Source organism: Mytilus californianus, unplaced genomic scaffold, assembly GCF_021869535.1.
Source record: "Mytilus californianus isolate M0D057914Y unplaced genomic scaffold, xbMytCali1.0.p SCAF_4, whole genome shotgun sequence".
Lineage (NCBI taxonomy): Eukaryota > Metazoa > Mollusca > Bivalvia > Mytilida > Mytilidae > Mytilus > Mytilus californianus.
In genome coordinates this window covers 45346253-45364087 of record NW_026262690.1, presented here as the reverse complement: position 1 = coordinate 45364087, position 17835 = coordinate 45346253, and the positions used below count along the sequence as shown (strand labels likewise).

The 17835-nt window shown below is 31.2% G+C and overlaps 1 protein-coding gene across 5 annotated transcripts in view; it reads right to left on the bottom strand.

Annotated features, from left to right (window-relative positions):
- Nucleotides 1-17835, bottom strand: part of LOC127738100 (zinc finger protein 410-like) — a 36870-nt gene that overhangs the window by 17665 nt on the left and 1370 nt on the right. For 3 of the 5 annotated variants that reach the window (XR_007999939.1, XM_052249207.1, XM_052249209.1), the window contains exons 2-6: nucleotides 15484-15891; nucleotides 9921-10092; nucleotides 8826-9001; nucleotides 5766-5855; nucleotides 5095-5262 (exon numbers count right to left, since the gene is read on the bottom strand). Coding sequence is in view for 4 of the 5 variants with exons in the window: in XM_052249207.1 (XP_052105167.1) it covers nucleotides 5095-5262; nucleotides 5766-5855; nucleotides 8826-9001; nucleotides 9921-10092; nucleotides 15484-15847 (970 nt within the window). In the remaining variant the exon portion in view is untranslated. Of the gene's footprint in view, nucleotides 1-5094; nucleotides 5263-5765; nucleotides 5856-8825; nucleotides 9002-9920; nucleotides 10093-15483; nucleotides 15892-16485; nucleotides 16531-17835 lie in introns of all 5 variants that reach the window. The other 2 variants (XM_052249208.1, XM_052249210.1) reach the window with 2 other exon arrangements.

Genomic DNA, 17835 nt, shown 5'->3' with positions numbered 1-17835 from the left:
TGTATATAATCATGTCTGTCCAAAAGCAGACTTCAGAGTTAAAAACCATAAAAGTCATCTAGAATTCAGCATAGCATATTCAAACATGGATCCAGTTCAACCAAGTTTCCTAATTATAAAAAGTCACTGATTTAGAATAGATGTGTGTTTTGTTACTTGAAGAATATGGTGTTAAGGGCAGATATTTGTTTTCTTCTAAATGTATCAGCAACCTTTTTAGACTCAGTACAATTTACTGCTTGGCATATTGTATAGACACCTTTTAAATGCATCTTGACATGTTTTACTGTTGTTGGGTTGCTGTTTCATTGATGTCTATCCTTCTTTTATTTATAAAAATTAAGATTGGCTGTTTTGTTGTTGTTGTAAAGATGTGATGTGGTTGCCTGACCAGTGTTCAAATTTAAAGAATATTACATGTATCAACATTTAATTCCTTTAATCTTTAATATTATTTTAAGTGGTAGTTTCCATTTAGAAGACAAATCAGTTATACTTATAAATAAATTTATTTATATAAATGTCACATTAATATACATGTGTATTACCAAATTCACAACAATCACAAGTTCACAACATTAGATCAAGCACTACAGTTTAAACAATCAAAATGATAAATCAAGCACTAAAGTTACAAATATTTATAGTATTAAGTCTATCTGTGGTAAAAACTAAGAAATTCTCCATGAACTGATTCCATTAAAAGTGGTAGTCTCTTTGGTATAAGTTGTCGTAGATCTTTAGGAACCTTCTGATTCAACTTGATACGAAGGTCTTTTGGTCCAGTCTGTTTCTTCTTGTTCAAGAATGTACGCAAATCTTGTACAGAGTTGGAACTGTGTCTAGTTGATCTCTTCTTGTTGTGTCTTCTGTATTTAGAGTTGCATGGTCTACTGGTTCTGGATGAGTAGTAGTCTTGTTGCTGTAGTTGTTCTGCTTGTCTTTGACCCAGTCTAGAGAACACACTGTCACCAGTCTGTGTAGCTGTTGTAAGGGTTGTTGGGTCAATCTCTTCCTTGATGTTTGTTTCCTGTTTAATGTTTTGTAGTATTGGCTTTACATCCATGGGTTCTTCTTTAACTGTTACTTGGTTAGAAGCAGTAGTATTGCTAACAGGTTCCTGTTTGATGTTTGCAGTATAGTCCATTGGCTCCTCTTTGGTGGCTTGTGAAGCAGGGCCATTACCAAAATGTAAGATAAGGAATTGACCAGTAGGTGCTGTTCTAGTATGGTAAGTGTGTTGTAGTCCTTCTGGTAGTGAGGTCAGATATTCATGGACAGAAGCTTGTACTGACTGGTAGTGTGACATCTTTACAAGGAGTGCTGATAGAAATTGTTTGATGCTTCTGCCTGGGGTACATGGGGTTTTTATCATAAAGTATTGTAAAAACAATCAATATGATTGGTTAATGAAATAAACATTGTTCACTTTCATTAATTTAAATTAATATAAATAAAAACCTTGATTGTCTCATAAATAAACACTGTTCACACTCAGAAATTTAATAAGCTTGGATAATTTATCAAAATTAATTATTGATATTGCAGATCATTAGCTGTGATTATTTTAAAACACACTAATTACTGGTAATTGGTAACCTGAGTTTGGAATTCATTTAATCACATTTATCATTACCAAATGACCCTTTTAAATTATACATATAACATATTTAGCTTTATATGAATTAAATAATTTAAAAATTATATTAAGTTGACAAAAAAATGTATTGAATTTTTTTTAAAAAGTACCACAAGTTTCAAAATCAATCTTTAAAAACTATATTTCTGAGTCTAAAACATAGGCATTCTTATGTTTGTAGTAATACTATAGTGCTTAATGAACAGACATGTCCTGTGTCTGGATAAGAAATACCAAAAGTCTCACAAATTTTAACAATGATCAAACTTTTATTTACTTTTTTCGATTTTGAAACACATTCATTAAACTGCTCTTGCAGTTATGTGCTAAAATGAATACATTATGAAGCTATATACCAAATAAACTAGAGGCTCTAAAGAGCCTGTGTCGCTCACCTTGGTCTGTGTGCATATCAAACAAAGGACACTCTCCAACATTGAAGACAAGAATAGACTTCATGATGAAAGTCTCTATTTTGTTGTCTTGTATTACTGATCTTTTAGTCTGTTTAGTTTATCTCTATCTTATTTAGTTTTTGCTCAAAACACAAAAGAGGGTAAAAAAAATCCTATTTAAGGGCAATCACTCCTATATATATAAAGAGTGACAGTCTACTAACTATATAGGCAAAATTTGACTTTTTAATAGATCTTGCCTTTCTAATCATTTTTGTGATTTAAAGTGTTTATTTATCTATTATAATATAAATCATATAAGGCATAACGAAAAAAAAAATGTTTCTCTCTAAATATCATAGTCTTCATGATAATAGGCAAAATAAAAAAAAAGGTAAAATTTGTCATTTATGGGCAATAACTCCTATAAGAATTTGTCTAACAGTTTTGACTTCTACGGACAATTGGTAGAGCTCATTATTCTGAACATTTTTGCTCCTTTCAGATTTTCTCTATATATGACAGTTCAAAATTAATAGACAAAACTTGCATTTTACCCCTATGTTCTATTTTTTGTCGACCATGTTGGTTGGTAAGTGGGGTCATCAGACACATTTTTTAAACTAGATACCCTAATGATGATTGTGGCCAAGTTTGGTTAAATTTGCCTCAGTAGTTTCAGAGGAGAAGATTTTTGTAAAAGATTACAAAAATTTACAAAAAATTGACTATAAAGGGCAACAACTCCCTTAAGGGGTCAATTGACCATTTTGGTCATGTTTGACTTATTTGTAGATCTTACTTTGCTGAACATTATTGCTGTTTACAGCTGTTTATCTCTATCTATAATAATATTCAAGATAATAACCAAAAACTGCAAAATTTCCTTAAATTTAACAATTCAGGGGCAGCAACCCAACTACTGGTTGTCTGATTTGTCTGAAATTACAGGGCAGATAGATCGTAATCTGATGAACATTTTTATCCCTTGTCAGATTTGCTCTAAATGCTTTGGTTTCAGAGATATAAGCCAAAATCTGCATTTTACCCCTATGTTCTATTTTTAGCCATGTCGGCCATGTTGGTTGGTAAGCGGGGTCATCAGACACATTTTTTAAACTAAATACCCTAATGATGATTGTGGCCAAGTTTGCTTAAATTTGTCTCAGTGGTTTCAAAGGAGAAGATTTTTGTAAAAGATGACAAAAATTTACAAAAAATTGTTTAAGTTGAATATAAAGGGCAATAACTCCTTAAGGGGTCAATTGCCCATTTTGATCATGTTGACTTATTTGTAAATCTTACTTTGCTGTTCATTATTGCTGTTTACAGTTTATCTCTATCTATAATAATATTGAAAATAATAACCAAAAGCTGCAAAATTTTCTTAAAATTACCAATTCAGGGGCAGCAACCCAACAACGGGTTGTCTGATTTGTCTGAAAGTATCAGGGCAGATAGATCTTGACCTGATGAACAATTTTACCCCCCCCCCCTCATCAGATTTGCTTTCAATGCTTTGGTTTCAGAGATATAAGCCAAAATCTACATTTTACCCCTATGTTCTATTTTTAGCCATGGCAGCCATCTTAGTTGGCAGGCTGGGTCATCGGACACATTTTTAAAACTAGATACCCCAATGATGATTGTGGCCAAGTTTGGTTAAATTTGGTCCAGTAGTTTTAGAGGAGAAGAAATTTTGTAAAAGTTAACGACGACGATGGACGACGACAACAGACGACAGATGATGGACGCCAAGTGTTGAGAAAAGCTCACTTGGCCTTTTAGGCCAGGTGAGCTAAAAAGGAATGGTGTTGTGAAACAGTAACGATATATGTTTATGATGTGGAAAAAATATTCTGCAATGGAATGCAGGGTTAATTTCCTATAACAGTCAAATTCCAGGGAACTTGTTTTTCATCCGTTTTTAACATGAAACCAGAAATGAAGTACTATATTTTGGTTGGATAACACCTTCAATATATCAAAGGATGCTTGAAAACAAATACAGGGAAAATTTATATAGTGTATTCTTATTTGTAGTTTTTAAATTCAAAACAAAATATATCTGTCATGTAAGTTGTATTATTTGAAGACATACATGTACACAAATTTTATATTGTCAAGTAAATCATCTTGACACATCTTTTTTGCCTTTATCAAATTAAAACATTTAAGGTACAATTTTTTTAACTTTGCCCTAAAACATTTGACTAGGAGGATCAAGTTCCTATGTATGTAGGATGTTAACCCCCTCCCCCTAGAAAATAAAACACTTGCAGAATCAAGCTGCTGTGTAGAACATTTAACATCGGCAACTACTACTGCTGCACCCGATGCAAATTTTGACAATTAATGTGTCTTTAGTGATGCTCTATAGCAAACTATTAGTATATTAGCAAAATATGTAATCCCTCAATAAACAATGATTTTAACTGTACAAAAGTTAAATAAAACACAATTGTATCACTAATTTCTAATGAACAATATTTTTCATTTTTTAGTTTCTCTATTGGCATGAGTATGGATAAAATATTTGCAATGGTAACCCACATTAAGATAATCACTGTATACATGTTTGGATTCCTTGTCAAAAAATACAATTTTGAATTTTTTTTTATCATCCTTAAGTCTCTGCAATCTAACAAGGTCGCCATATTTAATTTTCTTCTTTTAACCCAGTAACTAGTTTAATCTCAGGAAATTGAGCCCTCTGCATTGATGTCATTGGATAGTGGTTTTCATAATTATTTTATCTTTAGTCTCCATCATTGAATATGCCATAGACGTTATTGTGGTTAAAAAGGGCATAATAGCGCTAGCAAATTTGAGACTTCTGGCAACTTCAAGTAGACATATTTCGGTGGTTAGAAATTGCCAAAAAATCTGAGCCAGGTAAAAATCGTAGTTGTTTAAGCAAAAAAAGTAATCAGACAGGTTTACTGGAAGTTAAAATGGACATGTTTGGGCGATAAGTGAGTTTAAGGACACATTTGAGCAAAATGGACATGTTTGAAGAGATGGACACGTTTGAGAGTGTTACATATATACCCAACAAACCTAAACTATTTTCTGCAAGATCTTCTTCCATCATCACAACATTAAAATCTGTCTCTTTATTTACACTGGAATCCTTGAGGTTGGATGAATGTTTCTTCATATGTACTCTCATACTGCCACTTTGTGTAAAACTCCTATTGCAAAATTTGCACCTAAAAGGTTTCTCTCCTGAAAATATGATATTTTGTATTTTAACCTAAAATCTTAAAACAAACAAACAAACAAAAGCACAAACTCACCGTTGGTATCTTCAGGATTTTTTCATTAATAATATTTCCTTTAATATGCAGAGAATTCTTTTAACTTAAATCTTGAATAAGTCATAACACATGTAAATAAACTTAAATCCTGAATATGATGAATCCCAAACTAACCAAAAAGATTTTATTTCTAGGAACAACAAATGGGGGTGTTTTGAAACAAGGTACCGGTACTCATAAGATGATGCTGATTAGTTGTTTTAGGGAAGATTTTTTTCAAAACTTTACAGACGGACACAAAAGGATGACTGGTTGCTCATGTAAAGACACCTAATTCCAAGTGATAGCATAGCTAACAATGGCCAGATGGGTCAAATGAGTTTTAAATACGGAGACTCTTTCTAGTATTTTCCTCATATATATCAAGAGTATATATTGTTCAAACGAAACTGTTGCATTTCATAAAACTACCTGTATGTACTAACGAATGCTTCTTAAGACTGGAATATTCTGCAAATCTCAGGTCACATTTTGGATCTGGACATCCATATGGTTTATCTCCTAAAAAAAAATCTTCAATCTCAATATTACTTCAATGAAAAACTTAAATCTTCCAAATGGACGTCAAATAAAATAACAAATATCAAGTCAATATCTTCAAGCATGACGAAAAAAAATGTTGGAAATTGATTATTTGAGTGAATTTTCTTAGTCCAAGGACCATAACTTCTCCACAAATTCAGTAGACCGGAACAAAATTAAAACTTGATCTGTAACTTGTCATGATAAAACTATATACCAATCATCAAATCAATATCTTCAAGCATGACAAAAAAAAGTGCGGAAAACTGATTACTTAAGTGAATTTTCTAAGTTCAAGGACCATAACTCTGCACAAAATCGTTAGACCGGAAAACAATTCGACCTTGATCTGTAACTTGTCATGATTAAATAATACACCAATTATCAAATCAATATCTTCAAGCACGAAGAAAAAAAGTGTGGAAAACTGATTTGCTGGACTGACGGATGGACAGACAGACAGACAGACAGACAGACAGACAGACAGACAGACAGACAGACAGACAGACGGAGGGAGTGCAAACCTAAAGTCCCCTTCGACTTCGTCGGTAGGGGACTAAAAACTATTAAATCCATTAGCAAATTTGTTGAGAAATCCATCTTAAGGTCAAGATAATCTGTCATGAGATTTAACTCACAATAACAGTGCATGCAATGTAAAAGAGGTTTATAATATTTGAAAGAGGTTTTAATGTTTCCTAAAACAAAGGGACAAGACATCTTTCAAAGTATTTTGCTTATTTTTTTCAGGTCTTGACAGTCAGGCTATTTTTTTTTTCAAACTCACAAAACTGTCTAATTCAAACCAGAAGTCACAGTAAAAACCAATTTGTTTCAAAGGTTTTATTGCATTTGAACTGGTACCTGTTTTAGTGAAAACATTTCATACCTTCTTGTGGAATGCAACAGTTTTAACGTCCTTAAATTGCAAATTCATCAGGAATCGACCAACTACTTTAGATTCTTATATACAATGAACAGGTAAATTTAAACTGGAAGTTTAAACTTGATTATAAATAATGAATGAACCAGAATTAGGATATGTGGTTTCTTCTGACTATCAAGTGACAGTAAATTGTCCTATTTTTTAAATCATTCTTGTCAAAGTGTTATAAAAAGACTGATAATTGTTTTACTCAGTGCGTTAGTGTGAAATAAGTTTGTGTTTTATAATAGCCGTAGGTGTCTCATCTTGTTCTTTTTAAAAACAAGGAGATTAATTGTTCACATAGGTATTGTCTAGTTAATTAAAAGAACATTCTTTACTTGTTAAAAATTTTCTAATGTTAGTGAATTAAGTTTTTAAACTTTAAAATCTAAATTATTTGTCTTTGCAGAGAAGATTTTACATCATGAAGTAAATAGTCTCCCATCAGTTGTGAACACAGGTTAAATTTATGATAACCTGTAATCCCATGTGGGCATTAAAACAATAAGTTGGAGGTCCCTGTAGATTATCATAAAAAACAGAATGGCAATCTTATATCCCAAAAAGTATTGCAATCAGAATTTAGTTACTGATAACCAAAAATTGCAATAAGTTCTGACAAAAGAGCATTGAAAATGTCTTATCTTGATTAAATTCAAAATCTAATTTGCTCAAAATTTAGAGTTTCATTTCAATCATTTGTGTTTTGAATTGGTCAACATTGGCAAATATGCCTGTATCAATATAAAATAAAACAAAATGTGTCCATGTGCCACAGATACCTGCCCTTGTTTAAATGCAAGAGTCAATGTACTAATTCAAACTTTTTAGCATGGAATTGAAACGTTTAGCCAGTACATATAACAGTTAGAGTGCAGACAAAAAAATGTTTTCCAGATATAAAAAGACATAAAAGTAAAAGTGATATAAAAGTGTGAATAAAACAAAATTGGCTATTTTCAATTTAAAAAGGGTCAAAAATACCAGAACCATGAAAGTGGCGCTTTCTTAATTAGGAATTGATCTGTGTTTGGTGGTAATTAGTATTGTTTATGAGTTTTATAATATTTGATTGAGGCAAAGTAAAGTAAGAGTGTGGAAACGTCTAATTCACCATTTTTTTCATTTATAAAGGGACATAACTCAAGAAAGGTGAAAGTTACACCACCCAAAACAATACTTGACCTGTGTTTGGTGGTAATAAGCATTGTGTTTAAGTTTCATAACATTTGCTTGATAAAAAGAAAAGTGAGGGTCTCATTGGGTGGGGGTGTCTGATCCTGGATCCCGCTTATTATTGTCATAATAGCGCTTGTAATTACACATTTCCCGCCCAACTAGTTTCCCATTGTCACGCCAAATAATTTGACTTTTATGTGTCATGCTTACAAAAAATCGGCCAATCACGCATTAAGCTTACACCCCAATGAGACCAACTACAGTAAGTTTTTTTTATTTATAGAGGGACATAACTAGAGAAAGGTGAAAGTGAAGCCACTTAAATTCAAAATTGATCTGTGTTTTGTTGCAAAGGCAAAAGTTGAGGCAAAGTAGAGTTAAAGAACTGAAACTAATTTCAGGATGTACGGACGGACGTACAGACAGCTAGGGAAAACCTTAATGCACAGGGAGCATAAAAATTCATAAGGTTTGGTTAAAGCAAACACAATAAGGTGAAAATAGTTATTTTATAATGCTTAATGTTCTATGATTCTGTAAAAACTTAAGTAAAAATTATTCATATGCAGAAGGAGCTTATTTTAATACCACTTAGTTTGTGTCAAAACTTGTAATTCACAACTCGAGTTTTTAGGAAATATCTTTAGACAGACAGATGGGGAATCCTTTATCATTGTACATCAAATAATCAGTTGGAATAAATTGTGAAATTTTAGGATTTAGCAAAAGTTGGTAAAATTTGAATTTTATCTTTATATTTCCATACATGAAATTTGAAATTCGCAGCCATAGCATAAATGTTTTTCTTCTTAGAATAACATTCAAGTTGAAAAGGTAGTTACCTGTATGTGTACGTATATGATTTCTTAGATTCCCTGCAGTAGTAAATGCTTTCTTGCAATGGTCACATTGAAAAGGTTTTTCACCTGTATGTGTACGAGAATGCACTTTTAGTTGCTGAGCTGTAACAAAGGATTTATCGCAACCTTCTCCTGGGCACTTAAAGTTTCTGGTTTTTCTGAAAAATTAAATTGATATATTGGGTTTTTAAACTGCACGATTTCAAAATATTACAGTGAAAACAGACAATTAGTGTTTTATTTCTTACAGTACTGCATAGGCAAATTATGAATCTAGTAAGTAAAAAAGGAGGAAAGTGAAAAATTGATAAAAAATATGATTGATGTCTTGTTAAACCTTAAATACAATACAAAATGCAAAACAATTTATGACATTTACTTATAAAAAAAGCTCCTTTTCAATTTAAAGTACAATCTACATACAGTATTTTAAACAAAAACTGGCCAATATAATACAAATAGGAAATGGTTACTGCATTTGGAAGAATGTTGTTCAGTTGAAACTTGAGTGTGATGTTTTAATTATTTGATACTCGTAGACATTTTATGTATTTGCCTTAATAGCTTTTGGCCTTGAGTGTATCTCTGTAGGTCATTAAGGTTATTCAAGCAATGAAGTAATGTGGCTTGTGTGCACTGAAATTTGTACTATTCTATTTATTGCATGGTAATAATGATAAAAATGGTTATTTTTTCTATAATCCACTAAAGACTATATTTCATTATTACTTTCAATTCTTTTTATATAAATTTTTATCCACTGAGCAATATTTCTCATATCATAAGATTAAACAAGTATTGACTTTTAACAACAGTATACTGTAAATTCTAATCTTTTTTCAATATGAAAGAGGAAACAGGACTACTATCTCATGGCTTAGAACATTCCTATTTCCAATTGTATTATTAGCATGCTGCATTTTATAAAATTGAATCAATTAACCTTGTATTTTGTCATTTAATCAACAATTGCCTAATTAATGAATGTGCAAAATAATTTTTGAATTTACTGTATCTAACTTTTATAACAGGTTGCTAATAAATCACACATTTAGTTCACACACATAGGAAACTTACTGATGGGTTAATAAATGGTACTTTAGATGAGCTGGCCAAGAAAATTTCCTTCCACACCCTTCATAATGGCATTCTAATTCTTTCTCCTTCTCATGTATTAACTGATGGTTTTTTAAATAACCCGATGAAGCAAATGACCTACCACAACCCTTTATGTCACATATGTGCTGACCTGGAAAAAAGACAATGAACTATTTCGGATTAACCAAATTACATAAAAATTGTCACGAATCTAATCAGAAAATACAATATCTGAACAAATTAAATATGATTAATGTCAATGAAGCATGGCTAATACTTGAAATCAAAATGAATGAATGCTATTCCAATAGTATAAAGTTTACTCATGTTTTCTGGAATGTATTGCATCTGCAGTTCTATTAGAATTTTTTTTTATCTGAATACTGTAAACAATTGTAAGCAATACACAATCACAAAGGGTGGACTCAATTCCACAATTCTCATAAATCTAATATGATAATTAAATAAAACGCTTCGCTGGGTGCAGCTTGATACGACCGCAGAGGTCGAACCCTGAACAGTTGGGGCAAGTATGGACACAACATTCAAGCTTGATACAGCTCAGAATTTTGATTGTGATTAAATATTTGACACAGCATAGGTTTCTGACACAGAAAGAATGTGGTCTAAGAACTTGATTTTTTTTAATTTACCTATTATGGTCCAATGTCCAAAATCAAAATACATGGTTAGATTCAGCATATCAAAGAACCCCATATATTCAATTTTTGTTGAAATAAAACTAAGTTTAATTTTGGACCCTTTGGACCTTAATGTAGACCAATTTAAAAAACAGGACCCAAAATTAAAAATCAAAATACATGGTTAGATTCAGCATATCAAAGAACCCCATATATTCAATTTTTGTTGAAATCAAACAAAGTTTAATTTTGGACCCCAACATGGACAAACTTGAAAACTGGGCCCATAATCAAAAATCTAAACACATGTTTAGATTCAGCATATCAAAGAACCCCAAGAATTCAATTTTTGTTAAAATCAAACTAAGTTTAATTTTGGACCCTTTGGACCTTAATGTAGACTAATTTAAAAAACGGGACCCAAAATTAAAAATCAAAATACATGGTTAGATTCAGCATATCAAAGAACCCCATATATTCAATTTTTGTTGAAATCAAACAAAGTTTAATTTTGGACCCCAACATGGACAAACTTGAAAACTGGGCCCATAATCAAAAATCTAAACACATGTTTAGATTCAGCATATCAAAGAACCCCAAGAATTCAATTTTTGTTAAAATCAAACTAAGTTTAATTTTGGACCCTTTGGACCTTAATGTAGACCAATTTAAAAAACAGGACCCAAAATTAAAAATCAAAATACATGGTTAGATTCAGCATATCAAAGAACCCCATATATTCAATTTTTGTTGAAATCAAACAAAGTTTAATTTTGGACCCCAACATGGACAAACTTGAAAACTGGGCCCATAATCAAAAATCTAAACACATGTTTAGATTCAGCATATCAAAGAACCCCAAGAATTCAATTTTTGTTAAAATCAAACTAAGTTTAATTTTGGACCCTTTGGACATTAATGTAGACTAATTTAAAAAACGGGACCCAAAATTAAAAATCTAGATACACGGTTAGATTTGGAATATCAAAGAACCCAAATAATTCAATTTTTGATGAAATCAAACAAAGTTTAATTTTGGACCCTTTTGACCTCAATATGAACCAATTTGAAAGCGGGGCCCACAAATAAAAAATCTAAATACATGGTTAGATTCAGCATATCAAGAACCCCATATATTCAATTTTTGTTGAAATCAAAAAAAGTTTAATTTTGGACCCCAACTTGGACAAACTTGAAAACTGGGCCCATAATCAAAAATCTAAACACATGTTTAGATTCAGCATATCAAAGAACCCCAAGAATTCAATTTTTGTTAAAATCAAACTAAGTTTAATTTTGGACCCTTTGGACCTTAATGTAGACCAATTTAAAAAACGGGACCCAAAATTAAAAATCTAAAAACACAGTTAGATTTGGCATATCAAAGAACCCCAATAATTCAATTTTTGATGAAATCAAACAAAGTTTAATTTTGGACCCTTTTGACCTCAATATGAACCAATTTGATAGCGGGCCCACAAATAAAAAATCTAAATACATGGTTAGATTCAGCATATCAAAGAACCCCATATATTCAATTTTTGTTGAAATCAAACAAAGTTTAATTTTGGACCCCAATTTGGACCAACTTGAAAACTGGGCCAAAAATCTAAAATCTAAATACATGTTTAGATTCAGCATATCAAAGAACCCCAAGAATTCAATTTTTGTTAAAATCAAACTAAGTTTAATTTTGGACCCTTTGGACCTTAATGTAGACCAATTTAAAAAACAGGACCCAAAATTAAAAATCTAAATACACGGTTAGATTCGGCATAACAAATAAATAAATGTGGTCAAAGATTTTACAAATCTAATGCGCCATACTGTGCAATTAAAGATTACTTCTTGAAATTTTTCAACATTTGAAATTTGAAAAAAAAAAATATTTGAAGAATAATTCTTTTTAATTTCTGAAATCTGAAATGAGAAAAAATAGACCCCTTCACAATTTCTTTTTACCTCCCCCTTTTTTCCCCAAAAAAATTCTTTCCCTCAAGATATGGTCATAATCTCAATTCAAATTTCCAATGGAGTTTGAAACCATAATTACCCATTTAAATTTACCATAGTGCTAACTTAATCTATTTTATAATAGAATTTAAAATATAGTGTCAAATCTTTCATATGGATTTTTTTGTAAAGAAAAAAAGATGCAACATTTGCAGATATTTTTACTGGTCTTCCTTTATAAATATGCATTTCTTTAAACATAATTTAAAAGCAGTGTAAGGGAAGTAACCAAAACGCTGTATTTGGATTACCTCCCTTACACTGTTTTAAATTATCTTAATTGTTCATTAACCATTACTTTATACATAATTTAAAAGCAGTGTAAGGGAGATAATTTCAATGATGTATTTGATTTATCTCCCTTACACTGCTTTAAATTATGTTTTGTACTAAAGTATTTGTCCATTAACCAGGACAACCTTGTTTTTCCCCCTTTTTTGCCCCTAATTCCTAAACGGTTTGAGCCATAACCCCCCAAAGCAAATCCTAACCATCCCTTTGTGGTATGGAAACTTGTAGTATAATTTCAGAGAGATCCATACACCGTTCCACAGTTATTGTCTGGAAACTAGAAAATGCTCATTTTTGGCCCCTTTTTGGCCCCTAATTCCTTAACTGTTGGTACCATAACCCCCAAAATCAATCCCCACCTTCCTTTTGTGGTATTGAACCTTATGGTAAAATTTCAAAGAGATCCATTCACTTAAACTAAAGTTAGAGTGCGAAAAACCAATGTGTCTTCGGACGATGATGACAACGACGACGACGACGCCAACATCATACCAATATACGACCGCAAAAATTTTTTGCGGTCGTATAAAAAGTTACAGCGATCAAATATAATCTTAATGCAGATAAAATCAAACTTAACTCTCTGTACATGAATATGCATGTAAAAAGGGACCTTATTTTGTTGGGAGGCCCCTGGATGCTTCCATATAAAAAGTTGTATCTGTTATAGAACTTTAATAGTAAGTAACTGACATTCAGAGAACTGAATTTGGAAGTGTAACTTAAACAAATCACCTGTAGTGGTAGACATATATCACAGTGTATATACATTTGTGTCAAGATTGTCAACAGATCAGGATGCCCTACTTTAACGCATATTCATGTTAGGATCTCACAATGTATAAAGTTTCATGAATGTCTGATTAAGCTTGTAGGAAGAGGTGCATCCACAAAGCACATACTGAAAAAGTTCAGGGGCATAGTTCCAGAAATACTGTCATAAAAAATCCTAAGTGCCTGAAAGCTGAAACATTATTATCTTTAATTGTACAAAAGTTTGGTTAAAATTGGACAAGGCACTAATAATTTAGCTCAGACAGATGGATTGACAGACAGGTTGATTCCTTCAAATATAATATATATTTCGTCCCCTGTGAAATTTTAGAATTGTACCAGCTTATATCACACATTACTACTCTTTTTAGATGCATATCTATGCAGTCTCTGTTGTAAATAATTAACCAGCATCAATTTTGAAAATTTAGAATGATACAAGTGTGGTTTGGTTTTTAATTTGTATAACATTAAGGATATTTAAATCAGAATAAATTGATAGGATTTTTAAATGTTAGTGTTGTTTTGTACACTTTTTTAGGTGTATATATGTAAGTGATAAATTAGTCCTGGTAAAATGTGTCCGGGCGGACAAATATAACTAGTATAAAAAGTCCATAGTTACAGAATTTACTAGTATATTTAGTCCGATGTCAGTAATTTATGTCCCCAGAGTCATTTTCCTAGGAATTTATGTCCATGTCATCAATATTCCTAGGTAAAAACGTCCATGTCCTTTATTTTAATAGGAAAATGTGTAATAAAAGAAATCATTTACATGTAAACAATGGAATATTTAATTCTTATGTTTTAATGTTGTTTAACAGTTGTGCATTAATCTTTTAATAAAATTTATGTGCCCAGACTAAATTTCCTAGGAAATCCTGTCCAGGCCATTTAATATTGCTAAGTAAACACAACCATGTTCATTATTTTGATAAGACAATTTGTAATGAGAGAAATCATTTACATGTGAACAATGGAATATTTAATTATGTTTCAATGCTGTTAAACAGTTGTGCATTAATCTTTAAATAAAATTTATCTGCCCAGACTAATTTTCCTAGGAATTCATGTCCAGGCCATTCAATATTCCTAGGTAAAAACGTCCATGTCCTTTATTTTTATAGGGAATTTTGTAATGAAAGAAATAATTTATATGTAAACAATGGAATTTGTAACTTATATGTTATTAAATTGTTTAACAGTTGTGCATTGATATTTCACTATTTTATCAAAATATGGGTGTTTTTTAATAATTAAACGGACTTTTTTCCTAGGAAAATTAATATCACAGACTTTTATGATGTACATAATCACAAATGTTCCTTTCTTGATTTTGATATTGATTAATTTAAGTAATGTCTTAAGAAATAAACTTCTAAAGGGACTTTTTTCATACAAAAAAGGAGAATACAGAAATATAAAAATTTTCCTAGGAAAATAGGTGCCAGACATATTTTACTAGCTACGGACTTATTTTCCAAGGAAAATTTATCCAGGGACTTAATTTCCTAGTAAAATTACGGTCACGGACTTGATTACCTAGGAAAAAAAGTCTGGCGGACAAATTTTACTACCGGACCAAATTTACTGTTACATGTTGATTTAATTGTTAGATTATATAACTTGATAAATATCCTAAAATTCAAGATTATATGTATGCTTGAAGAAATGATTTTTTAATGTACATTTAAGAATATTTTTGTTTTTGTTTCTAACAGTACATCTTTAATTTTGTAACAGTTTATTTAAATATATATAATAAAAGGCTGTACTAAATTAAGCAAGTAAATATCATATCCTATTTATTGATATCTTACGCTCATTAACTAGTTTAACGGTCACAGAATCTTTTTTTCCACTGACCATGGGTTCAATTTCCATAGCTGGAAGCTGATCAGAAACATCTACAGAAAACATTCTCATTATATCATGTTGTGTTTGCTGAACCAGATTTGCTTGAGCAAGGGCATAGATATTTGACAAGCTGTTTGGCTCACAACGAAACAAAAGCTTGTTTGTATCAAGTTTCTGCCTCCCATTTTGAAATATCAGTACAGGTGACTTTAGAGACAATTGTGTAGGAAATTCCTTCATTTCATCTGAAGATTTTCTTTCCACTGTTTGCTTGGTTGTAAGTGAATCTTCACTGGCTGTGATGTCTGATAAATCTGGACAACTCATTTTCTATACATGGTTATAGAGCTTATGAATCACATCCTTTCAGCCTAAAAAAAAGTGAAGCTAATATCATTAGGAAGGTGTAAATGTTTTTAGTTCAATGATTCAAAATTCAAATTGTTTAAATTATTGCAGATATAAAAATTTATAAGAACATTGAAAGGACAAGATTTTCTAAAAACAATGCCTAAATCTGAGAAGTTCAGATCATAACAAATGGATTTTTTCTTAACAGCTGGACAATTCCATGGAAAACTTGGGGAAAATGATGATTTATTTTATTTACCATTGTTTTATGCATAGCATCAACAGCTGTACTAGTCAACCAATAGTCATATTCATGATGAAGAAATATATTTCACTATGTACATTAGAGGATATTTTGTACTTTTAGATGTCTTTTAGTTATTTTGTTGTTGGGTTATTGCGTCATTTAGGTATATCCCACATTTCCTTTATTCATCATGAACATATGCCTACAAATTAGCATTCAGGTCAAGAAATGTTTGAATTGGCCTATTGGTTATAGAATATAATTGTGATTCATTTTTTCCAATGTTAACTTTCTCAATGCTTTAATTGCAGCCTTTTTGCCATTGGTTGGCCAAAAAATTGACATAAGTTTGAAACAAAATAATTACATCACAATTAATTCCATCAATGTCTGATCCTATTAGCCTTCATATCTAAAATAAATATATATATAAGTTGTTTACTGTTATCAATATGATTATAATAAGTGTATTTAATGATTTTTTCCTATTGATTCCTATGAAAATATCCTGTTTAACATTTTTCATGGTATTTGTATCAGCTCTTAAAACAATCATTAAGGTGTAATGAATCTTTAAAACTATATACAAGTGTATAAATAGTTGTCCCAAAACACAAGATGTCATGAATTCATGATAAGACTGAACAAAATGATCTATAAACATGATAAAGCCAAAAAGGAAAAATTTAGGAGGGCAGTCCTTTTTGGTTGCCTTATAAATATTGTTAGGTTAATTGCTAGTATTGTTACATTTTTTACTATTGTTTTGATTCTTTCTGAATGCACTAGCCTCACTAGACAGGATGTTGACAGGTTAGCCACTAAAACTATACACACTGAAATATAGTTCCCAATACTTCTCATGTCTATGTTAATAAATGAACAGTGAAAAGTTTGGGTTATATTTTAAGAGCAGTTTATTCAAGTATGTCTAAGTCATAAGTTTTGCCAAACTGCTGGCTAGTTTGATCATTTTTATCACTAAGAGTTACTGAATACACATTACCAATATGACTGACAGCTACCATGACAGTACTGCCAAGTTTTCATGAAGCAAATGCGTGAGATTTGGCCAAAATTGTATAGATCAAAGAGAAAAAACAATAGATCAAAGGAAAATGCCGCCAAATATGCATGAAAATGCGTGAGTCTCATGCTAATTGCGTGAGACTTGGCAGCCCTGCCGTGATCAACAAACAATAATTGTTTGTGGGCAACACTGTACAGTGGAGTTTATTTGGAACCACCTCCTCTTCAATTCCAATCTTAACTGACCAAATAGATTTCTTTCGTTTACAAAATTTAGTACACATTTTATTACACAACCATGACAACTCAATGCTCAACTCAATATACAATTTTTTTCCTGAATATCATGTTAGATGATATGTTAGATGATTGGTATATATAGAACTGATATATTGAATTTTTTACCTATTACTTTTGTTCTACACTACATTATTCCTTAAATAATGTCTTAAAGTTGAATATCATAAACATTGATAAAGGATTAATAAAGATTTTTTTTCAAAGGAGTCTAAGACAAAACATAAACACAGTAGAAATAAGAAACTGTTGGCAGAGATATGTCTTGCCTGTCAGCAAAAAATTCAGAAAAGGACAATCTGATGGATACCAACATTGCTTATTAATTCAAAGTTGCTGGACCATGAACCAAGGGAAGGGCCTCAAAATAGTCGACAAACTGAGATGTACT